Source organism: Ursus maritimus, unplaced genomic scaffold (genome assembly GCF_017311325.1).
Source record: "Ursus maritimus isolate PB19 unplaced genomic scaffold, ASM1731132v1 scaffold_2, whole genome shotgun sequence".
Taxonomy (NCBI): Eukaryota; Metazoa; Chordata; class Mammalia; order Carnivora; family Ursidae; genus Ursus; species Ursus maritimus.
In genome coordinates this window covers 66,831,604-66,854,276 of record NW_024424452.1, presented here as the reverse complement: position 1 = coordinate 66,854,276, position 22,673 = coordinate 66,831,604, and the positions used below count along the sequence as shown (strand labels likewise).

Here is a 22,673-nt window from a genome sequence, read left to right as displayed (position 1 = left end):
TATTATTAATGTAATGACGTGTGTGATCCTGTGGCTGTTTTGCATCAAACGAGGTCTGAGAATACTTGTAGGCATACCATATGTCTATTTACATTCCATTTAAAAAATTAAAACACTGCATACATCCACAAAAATTTAGAGCATTTAAAAACAGTCTTCACTTTTGGGGAGATGACCTACCTGTTGTAAGAAATGGAAGAAATAGGGTCAAGCAGTGAGTACATTTTTAAAAATAGCAACTTGCAAAGTCAAAAACCCATTAGTGTTGTGTCTTGCAATAAGCACTGACTTTAGAAACCAGGAAGTATTGCCTCATTTTTAACAGGGTGCAGTAAAACAGTTGTGATTTTTGTTTTTAAGGTGAGTTTGAAAATCCGACAGTCTGTTTCTCGAAATGCCATTTTTTACACTCTCTTCTCTGCACTCAGTTTGACCGGTCCCCTAGATGCTTTACTGGCAGTAGAGCGAGGCCCAGAGTAAGCTCGTGGGCATTCATACAAGTGTTTAAAAAAAAAAAAGAAAGAAACTAGACCAACACATCTTTTATTTACTTGATTGAAAGTCTTATGGTCCATAGAGGTCTAACAGAGTTGCCTCCAGTGTATTCGCACTGACCCCACGGTTGTATCTGGGCTTCCATGCCTGAGACTCCGCTCAGCTGCTGCCCTTGCTGGTGCTTTGTTTTCTTTCAGGATCAAGGTGGGTACTTTCGTACAAAATCTTATTTTTAATTCCATCTCTGGCAATTCTTTCCTGGATTCTTAGCTTTGCATAATTATACCTACAGTGGAACCTTAATAAGAAAAACACAAATGAGTCATTTTTAATATAAAGTTCCTCTATAAACCAGTTTGAAATTTGTAGTAACAAAATTTAAGATGTGTACAGATGGCTACCCCAGACTGAAAATACAACCATTCTAACTTGGGAGTGCTATTTTGGGGTGGTTCAGTGTCAAAAGTAGCTAATAACAAATTATTAAGGTAGGTTTTACATAAAATGAGGCTTGTAATCACCTCTAGCTTAGTTCTACTTGTAAAACCTCATGGTGGAACCATACATATACTATGTCCTCTTGGCTCTGGCTTTTTTTTGCTCAAAACACAGGAGATTCACGTATGTGTTTTGTCGGCTGTGAACACATTCTTAAAGTAGCCTTTTCAGATGTGATGTCATGAGCAGGAAATGAGCATCAGGGTCATGTAAAAGGTTGGGGCCTTTCTAAATAAAGTAGAAATCGTTACTTGGTATTGATGGAAAGTCATGCATTCATCTGTTCATTTGACAAATGTGGTATACAATGTGTCTGCGTGTATGTACTTAAAAGACAGGCGTCCCAGCAGTATCATTTTGTAAAACAAGTTCCCATTAAATTTTTTCTAAATAAAAACATTCCTCACTGAGCGGGTGGGCATCTTCTAGTGACAGATTGTTTGAAAAGCGCATGTGCTTGAAATAGATCAATCTATCATGATCCTGGATCATCTTGAATTAGTACACATACCAGCATCCTAAAGTCACCAAGATAAATCCTCCTACTCCAACATCACATGATCTTCTAATCCTACCTGTCAAAAATCATAACCACCGTAATTAAACTCTACAGTTAGTCCATTTAGAAAATGTTCATCATACACAGAGAAAAGCATATACTCACTAGTTAACAAAAAATGTCCAAGGCCAGCCACAACAGATCCTAATGAACCATACAGTATCGAATCCCGTGCACAGGGAATGTTTTCAACATCTAAAATTCCTAGGAGCTTAAAGGGCTAGGATAAAACAGAAAAGAACCTGGATTGAACAAGGAAATACTTTACTTCAGGGTGGTATGGCAAAGATTGGACTACGTGAGAGGTGGTGACCGTGAACCTTGTTCGCCGTCTCTGGTCATCCGGCTTGGCCTACTATATCAGTCTTGAAGTGGGAAACCTTGAGAATCCGACCAGAAAACCCCACATAACAGCAGGGCAACTTCAATCTAAACCAGTTACATTATGGTGTTAATACTGCAATTTACTAACCGGCCTGGGAGTAACAGCATATGCCATTTTTATGAGCTCTTTAAACATCTGTATGAAATGAGCTGGGAATCTGGCTATCACTGAAATTAAAAAGCACCACAGTTCTCCTTCCAGTCTGGGAAGCATAAAATGGGAGAAAAGTAGAATTATTCTAACCATGTCTGCTTATAGTAATATAGTGCTATTTGTTTTAAATTTAACAATGACTTCAGATTTTATTGGTTTTAAAAATAAATGTGTGCAATCGCCGGTCTGTTTCTTGACCTGTGATAAGAAACTGCACTTGACTTTATCTGTTGATAGGACATGGCAACTAGACCTGGGGGAGGGGAAGGCGTGATGGGAAAAGCTGGAAATCCAGAGTTGGGTTTTTGTCTCTGCCACTAACTGCGGATCCCCTGTAGGACATCTCCACGGCCCCCCATTTGTAATGAAAGGCACTGGGCTAGGTGATAATTTAAGTTCCTTCAAGTGCTAAATGAATGATTCCTAGGTTCCTTCTCCGCAGTCTTCATAGGATTTACGGACTTGATTTTCTGGATTAAAAGATAATGCCAGCTTAAATCTAAACATGTTTTAATGTGAATGTCAAATGGAACTCTTATTTAGGGTCTAGGAGGGCAGGACACATTTTTTTAAAGTCACACTTGTTTCACTGTGGCATTCCTATTAATAAGGGATTAGGAAACTTGAGACTTTACTAAGTTTTCAGTAAGGCAGCTTTTAAAAAAGGAAGCCAACTTGTCCACTTAAAAATGGTTTCAATGAATACTTTTTAAATAGTCCTATAGTATGAAGCAGGGCTTTATCCTAAAACCGGATGATTGTAGGGTAAAGGGACACCTAGAAAGGAATGTGAAGGGGGAGAAAGAAAGATGGGAAGAAATGGGGAAAGGACCATAAAAGGGGAGTCAGATTATAGGCTGAATTGTGAAGGATGTTCTGATTGTATTTTCTCCTGTGTTTGCTGCTTTGGCTCAGGCTGCTGCCAGAAAGAGTGTGATTCGGTTTATAATAAAGCAAAAGTTAATATTTTCTTGCTTATTCTATTCCATTTTCTTTAAAATTCTCTCTCCCCCCGTCCCCCTCCCCGCCTCCCACCCCTCACATTACTTGGTGGATGTAGCAGGTGCTGACTGTTGCAGACTTTAATTGTAAACTCTCTTCAATACAAATCTTAGTAAGAGGCTGGGGGATTTAATTCTGCTTCTAGGCTATTCATTTCATTTAGAAAAAAAAACTCGGCAAGAAATGATCAGCTCCAAAGCCAAGTGGAACCTAGTCCTGGCAGGCGGGAGGGTTGTGAGCCACTCTGCAGACAGCTGGACTCCGCATTCAAACCAGGCTACTTTCCTAGGGGAAAGCCAGAGGTGGTGGCCACTGCCCATTTTAGGTCTTAGTAGCAAGTGAGACCAACACCTTCCACCACAGGGTAGAAGTCCTGATGTGGCTTTCACATTTGGGCAGGGGTTCCTAAGGAGAATAAAAGGAATTACTGGGCTGGCCACTGCACACCTCACACCATAGCATTTTCCTGTGGATTCCCTTCCGTAACAGCCCTGGTGTGACCCCAGAATACCCCCAAATCTGCAGACAAAATGTTCTTTACAAAGTACAAAATATACTTGCCAAATACTGAAACAGTGCTGCTTAAGTCAGCTAGGAAAACTTTCTCAATTTTCAAGTCTGCCCCCTCAGATTCTAACTCAGTTCTGGGATGGACCATGGGGGTCTAAGTTGAGAATCTTTCAGGGCTTTTTTTCCTCCCCCTGATGAGCCTATCAGATTGAGGAAACATTTTAGATACTGTTTAGAAAAATGTTTTGGGGTGCCTGGTTGGCTCAGTAGGCTAAGCTTTATTTTTGGCTTGGGTCATGATCTCAGGGTTGTGCGATGGAGCTCTGTGCTCAGCGTGGAGTCTGCTTGTCAGCCCCCAACCCCCAAAATCTTTAAATGTTTTTAAAAGGTGTTCAGAAATAATCCGCTTATTTTGGGGTGTGTATCTTTGTTTCAGCTCAGGTCATGATCTCAGGGTCCTGAGCTGGAGCCCCGTGTAGTGTAGGGCTCTGTGCTGAGGGCAGTCAACTTGAGATTCTCCCTCTCCCTCTGCCCCTTCCCCCTGCACGCGCTCTAAAATAAAGAAATCTTAAAAAAAAATCAGCTTATTTAATAAGAGGCCTTAACAGAAGTTATATATGCTTTTTGATAAAATGGAACCTTTTAAAATGCAACATGTGGATAACAGGCCAAGGACCCTGCAGCCAAACGTTCCCCATTCGCATTTATCAGCACCACACCGACGAAACTGGTCACTAAATAACGTCCTGATTGAGAGGTGGCGGGGCTGTTCGTGCAAGGCCCCTTACATCCCTGTTCCCCAGTCTCCACCTCTCATGTTGGGACACCTCGGAGCCACAGGAAGTGCAAAGTTGGCCCGACTCCCAAAACCTGTTCTTTCCACTGTCACTTAGCCCTTTCATTTTGTTCATAAATGAGAAAACCAAGACTCAGGGAGGAGATGTTTTGGGGACAGACAGTTATACATAACTGTGTGTCTACAATTGGTATCAGAACTGGGCAGGAATGCACAGACTGATTTAAGAGCCCAATCTTCCCTTCACTAGTAGAGAATTCTCAGCCTCCTGGTAAAGTGCGAGTTTAGACTACAGATACCTGAAAAGCAAGTACAGGAGAAATAACGAAGAACCAGTCTTAAGCAAATACGATACTTTTAGAAAGTACACCGAACTGTGAGACTCAAATTAATAGAGGGTTCACGGCATAAATCCCTTTTTAGTACTATTTATGATGTACAAGCATTTCACATTTTTATTCCCTGTGCAGCCTGCAACCTTAAGATTTAACTTCTGTCATTAACAAACTTAAGTCTTAAACTAGGGAAATTTTAGACTTGCAAACTAAAAATTTTAAGATTTTTTTTTACCATAAATTACAGCCAACATGGGGCTCGAACTCAACCCCAAGATCAAGAGTCCCGTGCTCTGCCAACTGAGTCAGCCAGGCATCCTGTGAAATGTTTAAGCTTAGATTTAGAAAGGCAGCTTTTCCAGCTCACCTTGATGGAACTAAGATACTCAAGATTTCTAAGCTGCAATGCCAGTTTAATAATTTAAGGAAATAGACTGAAGTAGAGCCACCCCATTTCCCACTGCCAAACATCTCTGCATCAGTGTTCATAGTCTTTTTTTCTCACTGCACAGGGCGAACTGGCCCTCTTTTAAGAATTTGAGATAGCTAGAGGGAGCATAAGTGGTGGTGGGGGAGGAGAGGGGGGGGGAGAAGGAGAAGCGGACTCCCTGCCAAGCAGAGAGCCCGAGGCGGGGCTTGATCTCAGGACCTGAGCTGAAGGCAGACGCTTGAACAACTGAGTCACCCAGGTGCCCTTGGCCCTCTTCCTATTTATTTTTAAAAAATTTTATTTGACGAGGAGAAAGAGAGCGAGTGTGCACGAGGCATGCAGCGGGAGGAGACGCAGGTTCCCCCCCCCCCCCCGCTGAGCAGTGAACCCAATGAAGGGCTCAATCCCAAGGCCTGGGATCATGACCTAAGCCAAAGGCCCATGCTGAACTAAGCCCCCCAGGTGCCCCTGCTCTTCCATTTAAACCTAGTCCTAACTGCAGGTGATTCTGGACCACTGGGGGGGGGGGTTTGCTTCTTGTTACCCCTTCTTCATTTGTACCATTATTTTTCCTCTCCAGTATAAATAAAAACAAAACTCCTCCTCTCTTGACACTCCTTCCCTCCGCAAGTGTCCTAAGCTACTATCCCATTTCTCTGCTCCCTTTCGCTGCAAAACTAAAGTTAGCCTAGGTGTTACAAGCCTCTCCTCCGTTTAAGTCCGTTCAAAGAGCATTTATCCCTACACTCCACTGCAGCAGCCTGTCGAGACCCTGTAAAATCCCCCATACTTTCCGTCAGCACACATGGCACAGATAATCATGTTTTTGAAACATTTTCTTTACTTGGCTTCAAAGAGGACAAGGCTTCCTGGTTTTCCTGGCCATTCCTGGCAGTTTTGCTGCCATTCCCTCCTCTGATGACCTCTCAGGTTGAAGAGCTGCCCTTGCCCACTCAGAAATGGAGGCTTTCAATTAAACGCCATTTACGTGATGGCGACTCCCAAATTTGTAAATCACACCTAACCTCTCCCAAGCTTTTGTCTTCTGATTCATCGGTCTAGCGACACCTTCTGCATGTCAAAGAAGCACCCTGAACTTAGTATTTCCAAATTAGAATTATTTTCGGGCATCTCTTCTCAACCAATTCGCAGACAAAAAGCCTAGGAGTCAACAAACCCATGTTCCGCGCATCAGCAAGTCCAGAATATACCTGAACCAAATAACATCTTGAACTAAAACATGTCTCACCTCTGCTGCTGCTACTCCCGGGCTACCATCACCTCTCATGGTATCTGAAAAGCTCTTGATTCCACTCAGATGACTAGATCATTGTCCTCTGAAAACCCTCCGTGCCTTACAACTGCTGGGAAGGCCCTGCACGACCAGGCACCCACCCTTTCTTGTATCCCTTTCTCTAGGTAGACTGGCCACTCCTCGACAAGATGAAATGGTTACTACTTAGCATGCGCTCCCCTTCTCCAGGATCTCTGCATGGTTGGCTCAGTAAATGAAATTCTGGTTTCCTGTTTGATTCCTGCAGTAGAATATGAGTTCCACCAGGAATACTTTGCCTGTTTTGATCAAAGCAGTATGTTTAGCTCCTAGTTTAGTGCCTAATACTCAGTAGATACCCAATACTTTTTTGAATGGGTTTATTAATTTAAAATTTACCTACAGCACTTTCCTGGTAGGTATGTACCAAATTTCATATTTTAAAGTTTCCTGGAGAGCAAAGAATGGGAGCAAAGTTTTTAAGGGTTAGTTCTGTCAGCTTGATAACTCCTATTTTTACCTTAGGTTTGCTGATGCTAATAATCCCTGGTTTGCACTGGAATGATCACTGGAAAGAATTCTTAAAAAACTGCAGGCTTTTCTGACATTACCCTTGGGCTACTAATTCAGTCATAGCTTGTGTTACAAATTTTATAATCTCCTTGGTGAGCATACTAGTATTTCATGAGTAATATATAGAGAGAGAGCGCGCGCACAATATATAAATATATATCCAGTATTTGTTCATATTAACGATTTGATCTTGGCCAAATTTAAATGGAAAAGTCCCCAGAAGGCAGTAACTCTGCATGAGGAGCAAATTTTCCAAGGTGAAGAGAGCACACCCTGAAGCTGTAGATTAGGGGCATTCTGGCACACAGTGAGTCTTGAGTAAATAAATACCTGTTCTTCACTGATCCAATACCAGTCTCTCTCTAAGCTTACTACTGACAAACTGTTTTCTTCTCTTTTCTGAACATCTGTTATTTGTTCAGTGCTGAGGTTATAAATTGGGTTCCCTTAAGGAGCTCAAGGAGCAGACGACAGAAATCGGGAACTTGCGGGAATGATGCAGCTGAGTAGAAGGAGCGCGGGGGGGGGGTGCATCTCGGGAAAGTAGAAGAGCCGGACAAAGGCGGACAGGGGCTAGGTGAAAGGCTTTCTCGTCCCGGCTAAGGAAATGGGGTTTTATCCTGAGCGCAACGGGCTGCGACGACGGCATCTTACGCAGAGAGGTGAGATGGTGCGGTTTACAGGTTAGCGCACACGAAAGGGAAAAACCTCAGCTTTTACGTCCGCTCCTCCCGCTCCGGATATGCACTCCCCGGAATCCAGCCACGTTTTCACTGCTCGGCAGCCTCTCGGGGTCCCTCCGTGTTAAGTGCTGATTAGTATACCAGCCTGCCCTCGGGGAGCCCGGAAAGCGCGCTTCACCAGCACCAGCCCCTCCCCGCGCACAGCTCTCCGGCCCGGGGCCTCAGTCCCCTCCTCCCCCTGGTCCCGGCGAGGGAGCGAAACGTGTCGGGGGTGGGGGACGGGGACCCGGCCCGGGGTCTGCAGCCCGCCGCCCTGCCCCCCAGTCCGCGCGCCGCGTTACCTTCCCCTTGGCGGGCTCGCCGGACTCCGGCGCGGTGGCCATGGGCTCCTGTAGGTGCCTGCGGCCCCGCCCCGCCCGCGCCGCGAGCGGAAGCCCCGCCAGCCCCGCCCCCGCGCGCCGGCCGCCATTTTAGGGAACGTTTCTGCGTCTCCGCAGTGGCCGCGCCGGGCCGTCGCCTGGGCTGCCTGGCCATCTCCTTTGTTCAAACCAACGGGTGACGCCTTCTCCACAAGGGGCTCTCCACAGCCCGGGGGTAGGGGCCGAGAGAGGAGGACGGCTCGCGAAATACCCCTGCGCCAGGATCCTCGGCGGGGAGGGGGCGGAACAGCGTCCTGGCGCCTCGAGCATGCGCCGCTTCCCGCCTCTGCCCCCTCCATCCGTCCCAACCGCCATTTCTAACCGTCGGCCGCGAGCTCGCGCCCGCGTGCCTGGACGCCGGGCGCGCGCGCGGGGCGGGGCCGGGGCCGCGGCGGGGGGAGCGGGCGCGCCGCCGCCGCTTTGTCCTGTGCGCGGGCCCCGCGGCCGGGTCGGCGGCCCAGCCCGCCCCCAGCCCTGGCCCAGCGGCCCGGAAGTCGGCCCGCGCTCGCTCGCTGCCCGCGTCCCCTGCGTGTCCTTTGTCCTTCCGGCCCCAGGACGAGCCCTGGGTGCCGCCGGCATCTCCACCCTGCGCCGGCAGCCGTGTAGCCCCGAGCGCCAGCCCCCGCACTTAGTGGTCCCGCGCCCGCCCCCCCTTTCGGTTCCATGACTTAGCGGCTTTAAAATAGCGCCGCCCCGCTCGCCCAAAGGAGACTGGGGACAAAATGGAGGGAGCGCTCGTGGGCGGACGTGCGTCAGGGCATCCGGGCCCGAGCGGGGTGGGAGGGTGGGTGCGGACAGGGGCTCCGGGGCGGAAGAGGCCGGGCGGCGGCCCTGCCCGTGCCTTCTGTCCGCTCTCTGGTGAGTGCCCCTCCGTGGCCGCGCCTCCCGCCCTCTGCACCTTGGGTCGCACGGCCAGCCTTTGTGCGCTTCCCGGGGCGCGCCCGGGCACGCGTGTACGCGGCGGCCATGGGGCAGTCCCGGTCGCCCGGTTCCGGCTCGCGACCTCGCCTTCGCCTGACACCTTTCTGCCGTCCGGGTGCGGTCCTCGGTGGGGGACTCGAGAGCTTGACGGCTGGGTTTGCCGCGGGAGGAGCTCTGGGGAGCAGGGACAGTCGCTACAGACAGCTGTAGTACGCGGAAGAAAAGTCACCCCCCCCTGCGACCCTGCTTTAGGGGGGTTCTCCCCCGGGACTCCCGGGCTAACGTGCTTTGAGCCCTTGGTCTGGAAGGTAATATTCCGTAAAGGAGGGAGGAATTCTTGGGAAGTAAGAGGAAGTAAGGAGAACTGGAAAAGTACCAGGTGAAACACAGATCAACCTATTTTTTTTTTCTCATTGTGACTTTGAAGATTGCAAACCTATGTTGTTTGTAAAAATTGTGAACTCACTGTCTTTGAATAGTATTTTTATGTGTTATTTCTTTATATTAAAAGGTTTTTTTTTTTTCCGCAAAAATTGCGTGATACTCGCATGTTTGTTTTTCACAGTTTACAGAGAGTGGAAAGTAAAAAAAAAATTTCCACTCTCAATGCCTCCCTCCGCCCCTAAGGTGAACTCACCAGTTCTGATGTGTCTGTTTTTCCAAACTGTTCTGTTTTTGCTCCTTTTTTCTTCACTGAAACAACGCTGGGATCTAGGATGAAAAGCGGAAGTCTCTCCATGCCATACCTGCCCCTCTTCATGCGTACACGTGTCTGTGTATGATACACACATGTCCAATTATGCACTATGTGATTCGCATTCAATACTTTTTACCATTTAACACTTGGCAATTTTTAATGCAAGTACCTATAGGTTTTGTCATTCATTTTCAAGGCCGCTCATCAGCCCTTCAAACCTCATCTTCCTTCTAATTGACATACAGAAAATTTCCGGGGTTTTTTCCACTAATCAAAAAAAAATTTTTTTTTTCAAGAGCATCTTTAGGCTTATATCTTTGTGCACATGTTCGAATATTTCTGTAGGATGGATTTCTGGCCGTGACCTGATCCGAAGGGGTATGCACATTTACCTACTGCTAAATGGTCCTCCAAAAATACTACCAATTTACATCCCCAGTGGCAGTGTAGGAGAGTGCCTGTTTCCTCAGCCTTTTTAACACTGCATGTCATGTTCTAAAATTTCTGCTGATCTGATGGGTGAAAAGTGGAATCTTACAGCTTTAAATTTTCCTGATTATTAGTATGGGTGAGCATTCTTTCAAATACTGATTGGTCATTCTTTTTCCAATAATTTGTATATCAGTTTTGTGTGTTTCGCTTGTGTATGTGATTTCCTTATTAGTTGACAGCAGCTCTTTAGAGTTTTGGCTTTTAACTCATAGGAGTTACATCTATTTCACTTATTTGTTAATTTTGTTTACAGAGACTTTATTTTTAAATAAAGTCTCATCTGTCAGTGTTCTTATGGTTTTTCATCTTGTGTATTGCTTCTAAGCCTTCTTGACTCCCATAATTAAAAATGCTCTGATAATTTTGAAAATTACCTTCATATGCTCCCTTTCTCATTAATAAGTTTAATCATTTATGCCTTATTTCTTAAAAGACCAACTTTTGGCATTATTGACCAAGTTTATTTTATCCATTTTATTTTTTATTTTACATTTTTCTACTTACCTGGTATCTTGTTTTTTTTAATTTTTTTTATTTTGTTATCTTTTTTCTAGCTTTTTGAGTTGACTCCTTAGTTCACTTATTCTCCATGTTTCTTGGTTTCAAATGAATGTATTTAAGTTTATAAAATTTCCTCAATCATTTTATCCCATGTCATGTCATAGATTTTTTGACAGGCAATGTTCCTATTACCTTTTTTTTCTTAAAATTTTAATAGTTTCAGCTTTCTTTCCGAGTAAGTAAGCGTGGATATGGTTTTGGAATTAATTTTTAGTTCTTTGGTTTTGTTTACACTGTGGCACATGTATTTCAGTTTTTGTAATTGATTTGTGTATGTGTGTGTTACCTAAGAGGTTATTTTGTACATGTTCCATAGGTAAATTTGAAAACTGTGTGTGTTCTATTAGCATTAATTAAGGTTATTAATTATAATAGTATAATGGATATACTATAAATATATGTATATAGAAACTATGAATAGCATTAAATTAAGCTTCTATCATTCAGCCATCTTTTTACATGGTAAGGGTTTTTTCATTGCCAGCAACAGACTCTGACTCTAATTAGCTTAAACAAGAAAAGTACTGGAAAGATGGGAGAAACTCACTGAACTGATAAAAAGTTCAAGAGCCAGGTCTTGAAAAGGACAGCATCCAAGACAGTTCCGGGGGTCTCAGGAGCAAGAGTGCAGTGGCTCTTCAGGGTCGCAGTGACGGCAAGGAGCCGCGATACTGGACCTGTCCAGCCTCCTTCCCACCGCGGTGCTCTGCCTTATAGGAACCATGCCGTCTGTGGTGAGTCCTGTGGTGAGACCCCCGTCCGTGTGGCAGTGGAGGCAGTGCCCTGAACGGGGTGGTGCTTCAGCACAGGGGGTGCAGTGGGACCAGAAAAGCTCTTCTTTACCTGTTCCTTCCCTCCTGAGGCTGTAAATCCTCGGGTTCATGGCCCCAGAGTCTGTGCTTTCGTTTTCTGAGCTGGGAGGGGCGTCCAGTATCGCCAATCCCATCCTGGAGAGCTACAGTCGTCTGCTGGCAGCATGACGGTGGGAGGGAAATGGCAATATCATTTTAGGGGGTTGGCAAGGCTGTGCTGGCAAAACTTGCCTTTTGAGGTTCTCTCTTAGGCTTGTGTGGGGTTGTTTTTAAATCGGGTGTACTGGGTTTAATAATCAATCTGATCCCAGCTCCTCAGACGGATTCCCAGCCATCATCCTGGAGACTCTCATCACCTCCTGCCTGTGATCACCTCCCTCCTCAATTCCTCATCGGCCTCTTTGTCGGCTTACTCACTTATTTTGGAGGACTGTATCCTCTAGTGGCTTCCTGGACAAAGGTTGCCTAGAAGACAAACATTTGGGGATCATCATGCCCCCAAATATTTTTTCTCCTGTCAACCTCGATACTTGGATAAAGTCGCATTTCTAGAATTATTCTCCCACCAGAATCATTATCTTTCCTACAAATAAAGCAATCTCCTACACAATCATAATGCCATTATCACACCCAAGGAAAATAAACAATAATTCCATAATTCATCTAGAATGTAGCACGTATTCAAAGTTCCCTGGTGGTTTAGAGAAGTTTTTCCCAATTGCTTTCCTGATCTCCAATGCTTCTGTTTTTGTTTTCAAACGAGCATTCAGTTCTGCATTCTTTAGTCTTTGTCTAGAACAATCTCCCCATCTTATTTTTTCTTATGACATTGAATTTTTGGAAACTCGAATAAGAGAATTGTTTTGCAGAATGTCCTACATTCTGGATTATCTCTTGGTATCATTTAACTTGTGTGTTTACTCTCCCCTTTACTTTCTATAAGCTGGAAGTGAAGTCTAGGGTTGCACCGTCCAGGATGGTGGCCGCGAGCTTCCTGTGGCTGTTGGACACTTGAAATATGTGTGGCCCATGCAACTGAGAAGCTAAATTTTAATTTAATTTCACTTGAAATAATTTGAATTTAAATTTAAAACCCATGCTCAATTTCATTATTGGAAAAATGTGAAGTGTTTTTTAGAAAAACTTAGGTATGCAAATCTACTTTTTCAATATTAAATTTTATGAAATCTAAATACAGATCAAGTATTTCCAATGAAAATTTAGCATCTGAATTGAAATGTGCTTTAAGCGTAAAAACACGCACCGGATTTTGAAGATTCGCTACCAAAAAAAAAAGTGAAATATTTTTTATATTGATTACATGTCAAAATACTAATATTTTTGATATCAGGACTAAATCAAGTTAGTTAAATTTCACCTGTGGGTTTTTGGGTTTTGTTTTTACTTTATGTGGCTCCTAGAAAATTTAATATTATACACATGGCTCACATTATATTCCTATTGATATGCACGGTCTAGTAGCCTGATTAAATTCAAGTCAAACATTTTTGGTAAGAATATTTTAGACGATGTTGTGTATTTCAGATTACATCACCTCCGGAGGCTCCTATGTCAGATGGTCCCACTATTAGTGATGCCAACTTTGGCCCCTCAGTTAAGATGGAGACTGCAGGAACTCTCCATTGTAAAGATTCACTTCCTTTTTTGCAATTAAAAATCAAAGCAAATATCCCCAAAATCTGTTCACCTAATGGTTTTGGGTTTTTTTTTTTGGTGATCCTTCCTTGAACTGATGATTACATTGGAGGTTGTCAAATGGTGGTTTTCTTATTTTAAAAATGTCAATCCATCTCTGTTTATTAGCTGGCTTTGGTCTGTAAAGAGTTTACTCCTCCCCTTTAATAGATCTGTATTGATATGACTTTATGTATGTATGTATCTAATGTGTAACAATTAATTATAGTCATTCTTTTTTTTTTTTTTTTAAAGATTTTATTTATGTGACAGAGAGACAGCCAGCGAGAGAGGGAACAGAGCAGGCGAGTGAGAGAGGAAGAAGCAGGCTCCCAGCAGAGGAGCCCGATGTGGGGCTCGATCCCGGAACGCCGGGATCACGCCCTGAGCGGAAGGCAGACGCTTTAACGACTGCGCTACCCAGGCACCCCTATAGTCATTCTTTTTATGCTCAGTACACTTCCGTGTACATTCCTTGCCCCAGACCTGTAATCAACCAGACCTGTAATCAACCGTTTCTTCAAAGAACTGTTGTTCTTTTAGTGGGGATTACATTGCTTCTTAAAGCCACTTGAGATGAATATTTTTTAAGCATAGGAAAAACATGGATGGAATTTTACTTAAGATCCTTACTTAATGCTTTGTACACACACGTTATTCCATCTATGTAGCTGATCACAGAATTCAAGCATTACATCACAAACCATTTTCCTCACTGCATGGTAAAACTCAATCTTGGATACCCTTAGCTTTCATATTTCCTGTGCTCATTCTCATCCGTGTGTACGACGAACGTCAGCTGTCTCAGGCTGAAGAGGTCAGCCTCTGCTCCTCCCAGCATTATCTCCCCCAAATAGCCCCCACCCTGCTTTTTAAAATATCAGTCTTATAACTCCCCAATTTATTTTGAAAACACTCTTTTCTGAAATATATTCATATGAATTTGAGATTAGTTATCTCAAAGGGCACAGAAGTTGCCCATATTTTCCTATAAATTTAGCAAACACTGATGAAGGAATACTTCTTGACTTACCAACATTAATATTTAAGCACTTCAACATAATATAATTCCTTTTTGAACCTTTACAGTGATTTTTTTCCCACCTAAGCCAACATGCATTTACATTTGGTGTATGTGTACATATGAAAACAGACCCATTCCTCAAACTGACCATAAGATAAGCCAGCATGCAGCGTCCTTTCTGGATATATTAAAATTTCAGAGGTACGGTGGTTTAAATGGGAACAAATAAGCCGATTTCCTTATGAAATAAAATAAGCATATGAAATTTAAGAAGTATGAAAGGTGCTAGTGATTAATCCCATAAGTCTTTCTCTCTTTCCTTTTAACATTCAAGTGTGTACCACGGGTGTATGAATTAAAACACTTGTAATCTAGATTGTGAGCTCCTGTGGATGGAGCTATTCACATGTCTATTCTTATTCAATAAAAAGCCCTGATGAAAAAGATGAGAAATAATATAGGTGAATAGAAGGCATTCGTTCTTCATCAAATTATCTACGTAAACTTCCTGAAGAGGGGGCGTAGATTATCTGTGTCCGTGAGCTCAGAGGTCGACCTGCGCCTTGACAAACTTATTTACTTCATTATGTTCTATTGTGCCCATCTACTATTTTGTTTGGGCCACTATTTTTGTAATTGGGGCAAAGTGGGGGGTTCAACTGGTCTGAGAATACTTAATGTACTCCAGAAACTGTCTGCATCAAAGATTTTTATTTATTTTTCTGCCAAACACGACAGCTGGTTTCCATCTCCAACTATCTTTTTAAGGGAAGAAACAGGAAGTCCACGGGAGAAACAGCCGTGGCCTTGAGCTATGGAGCATGATTTCACTTTCACTCTGGGACCAAGAAATGCTGAGCCTCGCTGTGGGGTCGTCAAACCAGTGTTGGTCTTCAGCAATAAATGGACCGCACAGTCCAGTACACTGCCAGGTACACGGTCTCCAAGTCGGAGTCCTTCCCGAAGGAGGCATCTTCAGTAATACGTATGTTTTGTGGATCGGAGCTCCCGAATAGTTCAATTTTTGCTTGGCGGTCTTGAACTTGGTAACTTTTTCTATTGCAGTCTTTCAGATTGCTCCATACATGCATAGTTAGCATACATTCGAATGAGGCAAAGTCTTCTTTGGCTACTTCCCTATTTCACATGGACTTCCTTCCCTGCATGGTCCATCCTCCCCTGACTCCCCCCGATCCTCGTCTCATTCCAATTACCTGCCTCGCTGCTCCATCTCCGTCCTGCCCCAGTCTCAATGGCAGGCTCAATACCACGTGCCTTCCCAGACCACCTGAACTTGGGTAAGCCCTTCCCTTACAGAGGAGTGATATCAAATTTTGATATTTTACAAAATATCCATGTGTAACGGATTGAAAATGTAAAAACCAAAACAGAACTGATTCATCGTAAATCATTTGAGAAGTACTGCTTCTGCTAGACCGGTTCTTCTTATATTTGTTTTGTGCCTATACGTTGCCTGGAAGTATCGTCAAAATGCAATTCAATTCTGTTGTGGGGCTTGAGATTTTGCATTTCTAGTAAGATCCCAGCCATGCTAATATGGCTGGTCTTGGGACCTCACTTTGAGTAGTAAGACTGTAGATTCAACTTTCACTTGCATATAAAAGGGAGAATTCTCACATATGAAAGTGAGAATATTCATAGCAGTATGTCTGTTAAAGCACAAATACCAAAAACAATCTAAATGTTCTTGAGTGGGAGAATGGGTAAGTTAATTGTGGTGAAGTCATTAATAACATATACATCTGTGAAAAACGAACTAGATTAAGGTCAATGTGGGGGATTTATATGAACATAATTTTAAACAAAAGGTGAATTGCACAAAAATATGGAAAGCATTTATATAAAGCTTAAAATTATGCAAAATAATACCATATATATATATAGGGATGCATATATATGTAGTAAAAACGTAAAGATACACCTAGAAATGATAATACCAAATTCAGGCACGTATTGCCTCTTGTGGGGAGTGAGGGGTATATCACTGAGGACAGGAAACCAAGAAGATTCTATTCTATTTTATAGTTTACTTCCTAAGCTGGGTGATAAAGATAATCGCTGTATTTATACCTTTGAATGGCTTTAAATATTTCATAATTACATTTAAAAAGCAATTTATATTCATTCATTGTAAGTTTACCCAACTTAAAAACATTCATGAAGAAAATCTCCAATACATGCTGTGCTTTTCAAAGGTCTTGCAGGGTGAGGGCATACAGGAGAGGTAGAAGAGCTCCTTTAAATTGGGAAAAGAGATCTGAAAGAGGAAGAAGGGGTGGTTTTGAGAATTTGGGCTTTTTCCCCCCTCACATTTGTTTATGGCCAGTTACAGTCAAACTCGGGTACAGAGTTCCTAATCAATCGTCACACCAGCCGCGAGAACGAATTCCCGCCCCTGCCTTTCCCGAGCATGGTTAAGCCGGCGCCGGTCCCATGACACAGGAGCTGACCATCCTCCTTCAGCACTACCAGCTCCTGCCTCCATTACTGGCAACCTCCCGGTTGGCCTTTCTGCTTCCACTCTTGACCTTCGGATGGTCTTTCCTCCATGACAGCCAGGGTTATTCTTTCAAGAAATCAGAGAAGTCATTTGCGTATTCCCAGCCATCATTGGCTGGCTCATGGTAGTTCCTAGAATGAAGTCTATGGTCCTTAGCATGGCCTCCTCGGCCTCCACGAGCTGGCCTCTCCTGCTGCTCTGAGCTCATGTACTGCTCTCCCCTCTTTGACCCCACACTCAGGGGCCCCGGCCTCCATATTGTTGATCCAATGCACAGACTCATTCTTATTTCAAGGCCCGGAGTGCCCTTTCCCTGCCTAGATTTTCTCTTGGGTCTTTCCTTCCCGACATCCAGGACTCTGCTCATATGCACCTCCTGCAGGAGGCCTCCTCTGACAATCCCAGCTGAGGGCCTCCTCCGAACACCGCTCTCGCTCGCTTGGGCCACTTCATTGTTCTTCTTAGCCCTGATTGTCGCCAGACGTTGCATTAGATCTCAGTTTATCGTCTGCCTCTGCTTAGGCTTGACAGTAAGCAGGGAGCCTGATGTGGGACTCGATCCCAGGACCCTGGGATCATGACCTGAGCCGAAGGCAGACGCTTCACCAAATGAGCCACCCAGGTGCCCAGGACTTAACTGTTTCATTCTGTGAAACATTCATCTCCAGGGCTTGGGATGGTGCCTGGCACACAGTACGTAGCCCGTAAATCTTTGTGGAATAAACAGATGAATGAATCTTTGAAGGAGCAAGCAGAGACTTCTGAGTACCTGCCGGGGCTGAGCTGGCCACATTTAATCTACTAACTGGCAAAACTCAGGAACAATCTTGACATAGTTTGTCACCAGTTTAGAAACCAATAGGTACTTGATAAAACATATTGGTCATTGATTGTTCTTGGACCTTATAAAGTTATTAAATGCCCCCTTTCCCAGCATACAGCTGAACAAGATTGTCGTGATAAGCAGGATTTGTACATTCTCAGGAAAGAGTTGACATTTTAGTGCCATCATGACCTAGGTAGTTTGCATAATTATGATTTCCTTTATTATTCTGTGTCATTCCCCCCTGGCAGCTCTAGGAGACAAATGACAAATGTCATTTTGTGCAGAAGAAATCTGATGTTCAGAGAGGTCAGCTGTTTGCCTAGATTCACAAAGTTGGTTCCACAATCCATGTAGCATTACAGTCTACAGAAAGTTGTCTACTTTTAAAAAGATTTATTTATCTATTTAAGAGAGAGAGAGAGAGAGCAGGGGTCAGGGCAGAGGGAGAGGGAGAGAGAATCTCAAGCAGACTGTCTGCTGAGCTCGCAGCCAGATGTGGGCCTTGATTGTTCGACCCTGAGATCAGGACCTGATCCAAAATCAAGAGTAGGCTGCTTAACTGGCTGACCATCCAGATGTCCCCGCATAAAGCTGTGTATTGCATGATCATGTGAGGGTTATTAAATGCATCCCTGAGTGTTAGTGCTGGGAGGGAATCGAATCCAGACTTTTCCCTGCGCAGCCAGGTGATTGATTTGGATACTTGTCCACTCACCACCCTGACAGGAGGGCCCGTGAAAAGGCTCCCGGCCTTCTCCCACCCGGCCTCTCTGTTCCAAGTATGTACGGCCCTTCCTACAGGTATTTGCAGATTCCGTATTTGTGACTGCATGTCCTCGCTGAAATTTATCTGTAGTCCTCATATAAGGGCCTGTGTCATCCACAGCCACGCAGAGTGGTGAAAATTCTGAGTTGCCCAACGCGCACTCTCTCAACCCAGGTGGAACGAGGCGGCACTCTGCTTTCTTCCATGAGCTTCGATAAACTCACGGGGTCTGTCGAATGCCACGCTGTTTTGCATCGCTCTGCTTTTCGCGGGTGATGACGCTGTTTAAAGCGCCCCCGAGTGCAGTGCGTGGTGCCGCCCGGCAGTCCTGAGCGCAAGAAGGCGGGAGGTGCCTTGCGGAGGAAAAACGCGTTAGACGCGCTTTACTCCGGTGTGAGTCACCGTGCTGTTGCCCAGGAGTTCGGTGTCGACGAATCAACGGTGTATATTAAGTAAGGTGTCTTTCAACAGAAACACACATAACATACGCTTATGTCCTGACTGGTTGACAAACGTGTCATCACCGGAGGCTCACAGGAACCTAACCCCGTATTTCCCCTAGGGATTCGCTAACTCTGCTGGCCGTACGCTCCAGAACGCAACTCTGGTGAACAATGAGAATCGACTATTTTTGTAACACATTGTAGAGTTGCGTCTGGCAGAGGCCGGAAGGACGGAGTGATGTTAAACATAAAGGAACAAACCAACCCCAACCCCGAAGAGAACTACTTAGTTGCAACCTAGGAGTATTTATGGTACGTTGTTGCTGGCAAACCTCAGTCGGATCTCTGCGCTTTAGTGACTGATCTGTCGAGAATGGGGACTCCGTGAGAACACAGAAACAGTATTGTTTCTTTCTTAAGGGAGGGAATTTATTTATTTATTTAGTTTTTTAGAGAGAGCTTGTGGGGGGAGGGGGGGAGTAAGAGGGACAGACAGAGAATCCTAAGCAGGCTCCACGCCCAGTGGGGAACTGAACTTGGGGCTCGATCTCATGACCCTGAGATCATGACCTGAGCCAGAATCGAGAATCAAACGCTTAACCCACTGAGCCACCCAGCCCCCCTAAAAACGGTGTTCTTGCTGTCAGTTTCTGATTGCATGCTCTAATTTTAGTATTCTTCTTTTTGACCTTTTCTGAGCGCAGCCCTACATTCTCATTGTTAAAATGGGAGATAATTGTAGCTCGGTGGAAAGAGCACTCAGTTTGGAGTCAGAAATTCTGGGGATGAGTCAAAACTCAGGTGCCTACTGGCTGTGTGATCTTAAGCAAATCTCGGACCTTTTCTGGCTCTCGGTTTTCTAATCTGAAAAAAGAAAGACAGTAAATAGCCAGTATTAGCTAACTTACAAGTCTTAGGTGTTCCAAGGGCTTTTCACTGAACCTTCACGATCCCGTGAGGGAGGAGTTAATACTTCATTTTATAGGGGAGGAAAGTGAAGGCCAGAGAGGCCAACGATGGCTCAGGATCACACAGCTAGAGAGAGCAGAGCTGGGTCTGTGAGCCCAAGACACTGGCCTTTACCACAGCCCTCCCCCCCTGCCCCGCCCCGGTGGCCCTCACCTGCCATCTCAAACAATGCTGGGGGCCAGGTGCATACACTAATGTATAGAATACATAATCCATGTAAGATATTACTATTTTTTTCACCAGGGTCAGCATTTTGAATGTTAGTATTTTAAAAGGGAGTTTTCCCGTAAGATACATGGTTTTCAAAATGTGATTTATTAAGTGTGATTTTGGTTGGGGGGAGGGGTCAAGACTCATTTCTCATTTTAAATTGAAAGTGAATTGAAAAAGAGGATTTTAAGTGGACATTTTCTTTAGAGTGACCCTTTGGTGAACTTATCTTTTGCATTTCAAGATTTTATTTATTTTTTATTTTAGAGAGACAGAGAGAGCGTGAGTGGGGGGAGGAGCTGAGGGAGAGGGGCAAGCAGACGCTGAGCAGAGCATGGAGCCTGACGCAGGGCTCGACCCCATGACCCTGAGATCCTGACCCAAGCTGAAACCAAGAGTTAGATGCTTAACCAACTGTGCCACCCAGGCGCCCCTATCTTTTGCATTCAGAGTAGGATTTTTGTGTTTGTATTTGGGGTGATTTTTCAAAGGCAGGAGTGAAGTCGTAAGCCTGAGAACTGTTTCAGTGGCAGCATGTAAACTGACTATGCTGTTAGAGCAAAGGAGAGGCTGACAAGGCAGGACACAACTCCGGAGCCACTGACCTTCTGTGCCAACCAACACATCAGCCCTTGGAAGCGCCATCCTGCCCTCAAAAAAAAAAAAAAAAAAAAAAAAAAAAGAAGAAGAAGAAAAAACCCAAAAACCAAACAACAACAATAAAAAACAACTTGTCACTAAAGCCGAAACTAAAACTTTCTCTGGTGTGTTTCACTCATTCATTTGCCTGCAGATGTGTTTCGAGTGTCTGCTGTGTGCCTGGCCCTCCTGTAGGTCAAGGGCGTGCAGCAATGAGCGAGACGGCGCCGTCCTTCTCTCGGGAAGCTTCCTGGGGTGCAGGGAGGCAAGTAAAAGCACGGGAAACGATTTGACCTGCTGGTGAGCGCCATGAAATGCCATCATCAGGCTGGGGCACTCTGTGTGTGTCTGTCACATACACACTCACGCCCCTTGCACGCAGGGGGAAGCAAGTTACCATGTTATAAGCGGCCTCCGGAGAAGCCCAGTGGGGAGAAATGGTAGCCTCTGGTCGGGTCACCAGCCAGCTGAGGTCTGTCCACCCAGACCCTCATCCCGAAGATGACCGTAACCCTCGAGAGGGTCCTGCAGCCCGAGCCGCTCCTGGATTCCTGCCCCTCACAGGCCATGTGAGATGGTAAATACTTGGGGTTTGAAGCTGCTGAGTTTGGGGGTAATGTGTTCCGCAACGATTGATGAAAACTCTGGTGTTCGATCGTTCTTCCATTCGTGTCCTTGGCCAACCTCCAACGACTGGGCAAACCTAAACATCCTGCCTTTGTGAGCTCAGAACCAGGCTGCTGGGGCTGCTAAGAAACCCCACAGAAGTTTTCACACTATGCAATGTCTTTTGGACCCTCCACACGACCCTATGATGTTCTAGGGAGTTCTCTCCTCTTCAAACATTCTTCCCTGTTGTGACATCTTGGACCCCTTCACCTCACTTGTCCCCCCTGTGGGTGTCCTCCCCTCCAGCTGAGGGGCATGGGGGCCACGCACCTGCTGCACCCTCACCCACCTCTCCTTTTCCTCTGTACCAGGGGGAGCGCTGTTCTCTCTTCATCTAAGTCCGGTGTCTTTGTCGGGAAGCTTCATTCCACCCCTACCTTCTCAGGCTCCTTCCTCATCCAGCTTCTCCTTATCTGCTGGCTTAGCCCTACCAGGATAGAAGCAAGCGCCAATCTACCTCCTCCGAAAGAGAAAAATCCTCCTCCACCTCCTGGTCTCCTCCACCAGGCAGCGAGATTCCTTCAAGTCATCTGTTGTCTACACTGAGCAGCTTTATGACTGAACCTACAGTTACTGCTTCGTAGGCTTAGTCCGGCTTCTGCCGTCTCGGAGACTATTTACGTGGAGGTTATTCACCATCTCCATGACGATAAATCTGGAGGCTTCTTTTCATTTAATTAAGTAATTAATTTTAAATATTCATTTATTTATTTATTTTAAATTTTTTATTTATTTATTTTAGAGAGAGAGAGAGAGCGGGAGGGGCAAAGAGAGGGAACAAAGAATCTCAAGCAGACTCCACCCTGCGTGCAGAGTCTGATGTGAGGCTCAGACTCACCACCCTGAGATCATGACGTGAGCTGCAACCAAGAGTCGGACACTTAACACACTGAGCCGTCCAGGTGCCCCTAAAGGCTCCTTTTTTTTTTTTTTTTTTAAGATTTTATTTATTTATTTGTCAGACAGAGACAGAGAGAGCACAAGCAGGGGGAGCGGCAGGCAGAGGGAAAAGCAGACTCTGCTGAGCAGGGAGCCCGATGCGGGACTCGATCCCAGGACCCCGGGATCATGACCTGAGCTGAAGGCAGATGCTTAATTGACTGAGCCTCCCAGGCGTCCGGAGGCTCCTTTTTATTATGGGAAAGTGATGGGAAACTTCACACAAAAACTTTGTGATGGGAAACTTCAAACACGTGCGCAAGTAGAGAGAGCAGTGCGGTGAGCCCCCACGTGCTCAGCACCCAGCCCCCACGATGGGCGGCTCGTGCCCAGGTCCCCGCCTCCTCCCACCCCAACCCAGGATTATGGTGAAGGAAA

The 22,673-nt window shown here is 45.1% G+C and overlaps 2 protein-coding genes across 4 annotated transcripts; one reads left to right on the top strand and one right to left on the bottom strand.

The window, feature by feature from the left end:
• Positions 1-527: 527 nt before the first annotated feature.
• LOC103668957 (cytochrome c oxidase assembly protein COX20, mitochondrial) lies at positions 528-8,151 on the bottom strand. Its single transcript, XM_040636089.1, has 4 exons — positions 8,034-8,151; positions 1,658-1,772; positions 1,505-1,568; positions 528-793 (listed from the first exon to the last, which is right to left on the bottom strand). Exons 1-4 carry the CDS (start codon positions 8,073-8,075, stop codon positions 655-657), a joined length of 360 nt encoding a protein of 119 aa, XP_040492023.1. The 5' UTR covers positions 8,076-8,151; the 3' UTR covers positions 528-654.
• Positions 8,152-8,818: 667 nt separating this feature from the next.
• On the top strand, positions 8,819-13,592 carry LOC103666902 (translation initiation factor IF-2-like). Of its 3 annotated transcripts, XR_005836328.1 has the most exons (3): positions 8,871-9,340; positions 11,267-11,516; positions 11,906-12,256. XR_005836328.1 is itself a non-coding variant. In XM_040636084.1 (2 exons), exons 1-2 carry the CDS (start codon positions 8,834-8,836, stop codon positions 13,557-13,559), a joined length of 522 nt encoding a protein of 173 aa, XP_040492018.1. In that variant the 5' UTR covers positions 8,819-8,833; the 3' UTR covers positions 13,560-13,592. The 3 variants fall into 3 exon arrangements, 2 of the variants coding, with proteins under 2 accessions (XP_040492018.1, XP_040492017.1); XM_040636084.1 differs by lacking the exons at positions 11,267-11,516; positions 11,906-12,256 and adding an exon at positions 13,545-13,592 and having other exon boundaries at positions 8,819-9,340; XM_040636083.1 differs by having other exon boundaries at positions 8,819-9,340; positions 11,267-12,256.
• Positions 13,593-22,673: the final 9,081 nt, after the last annotated feature.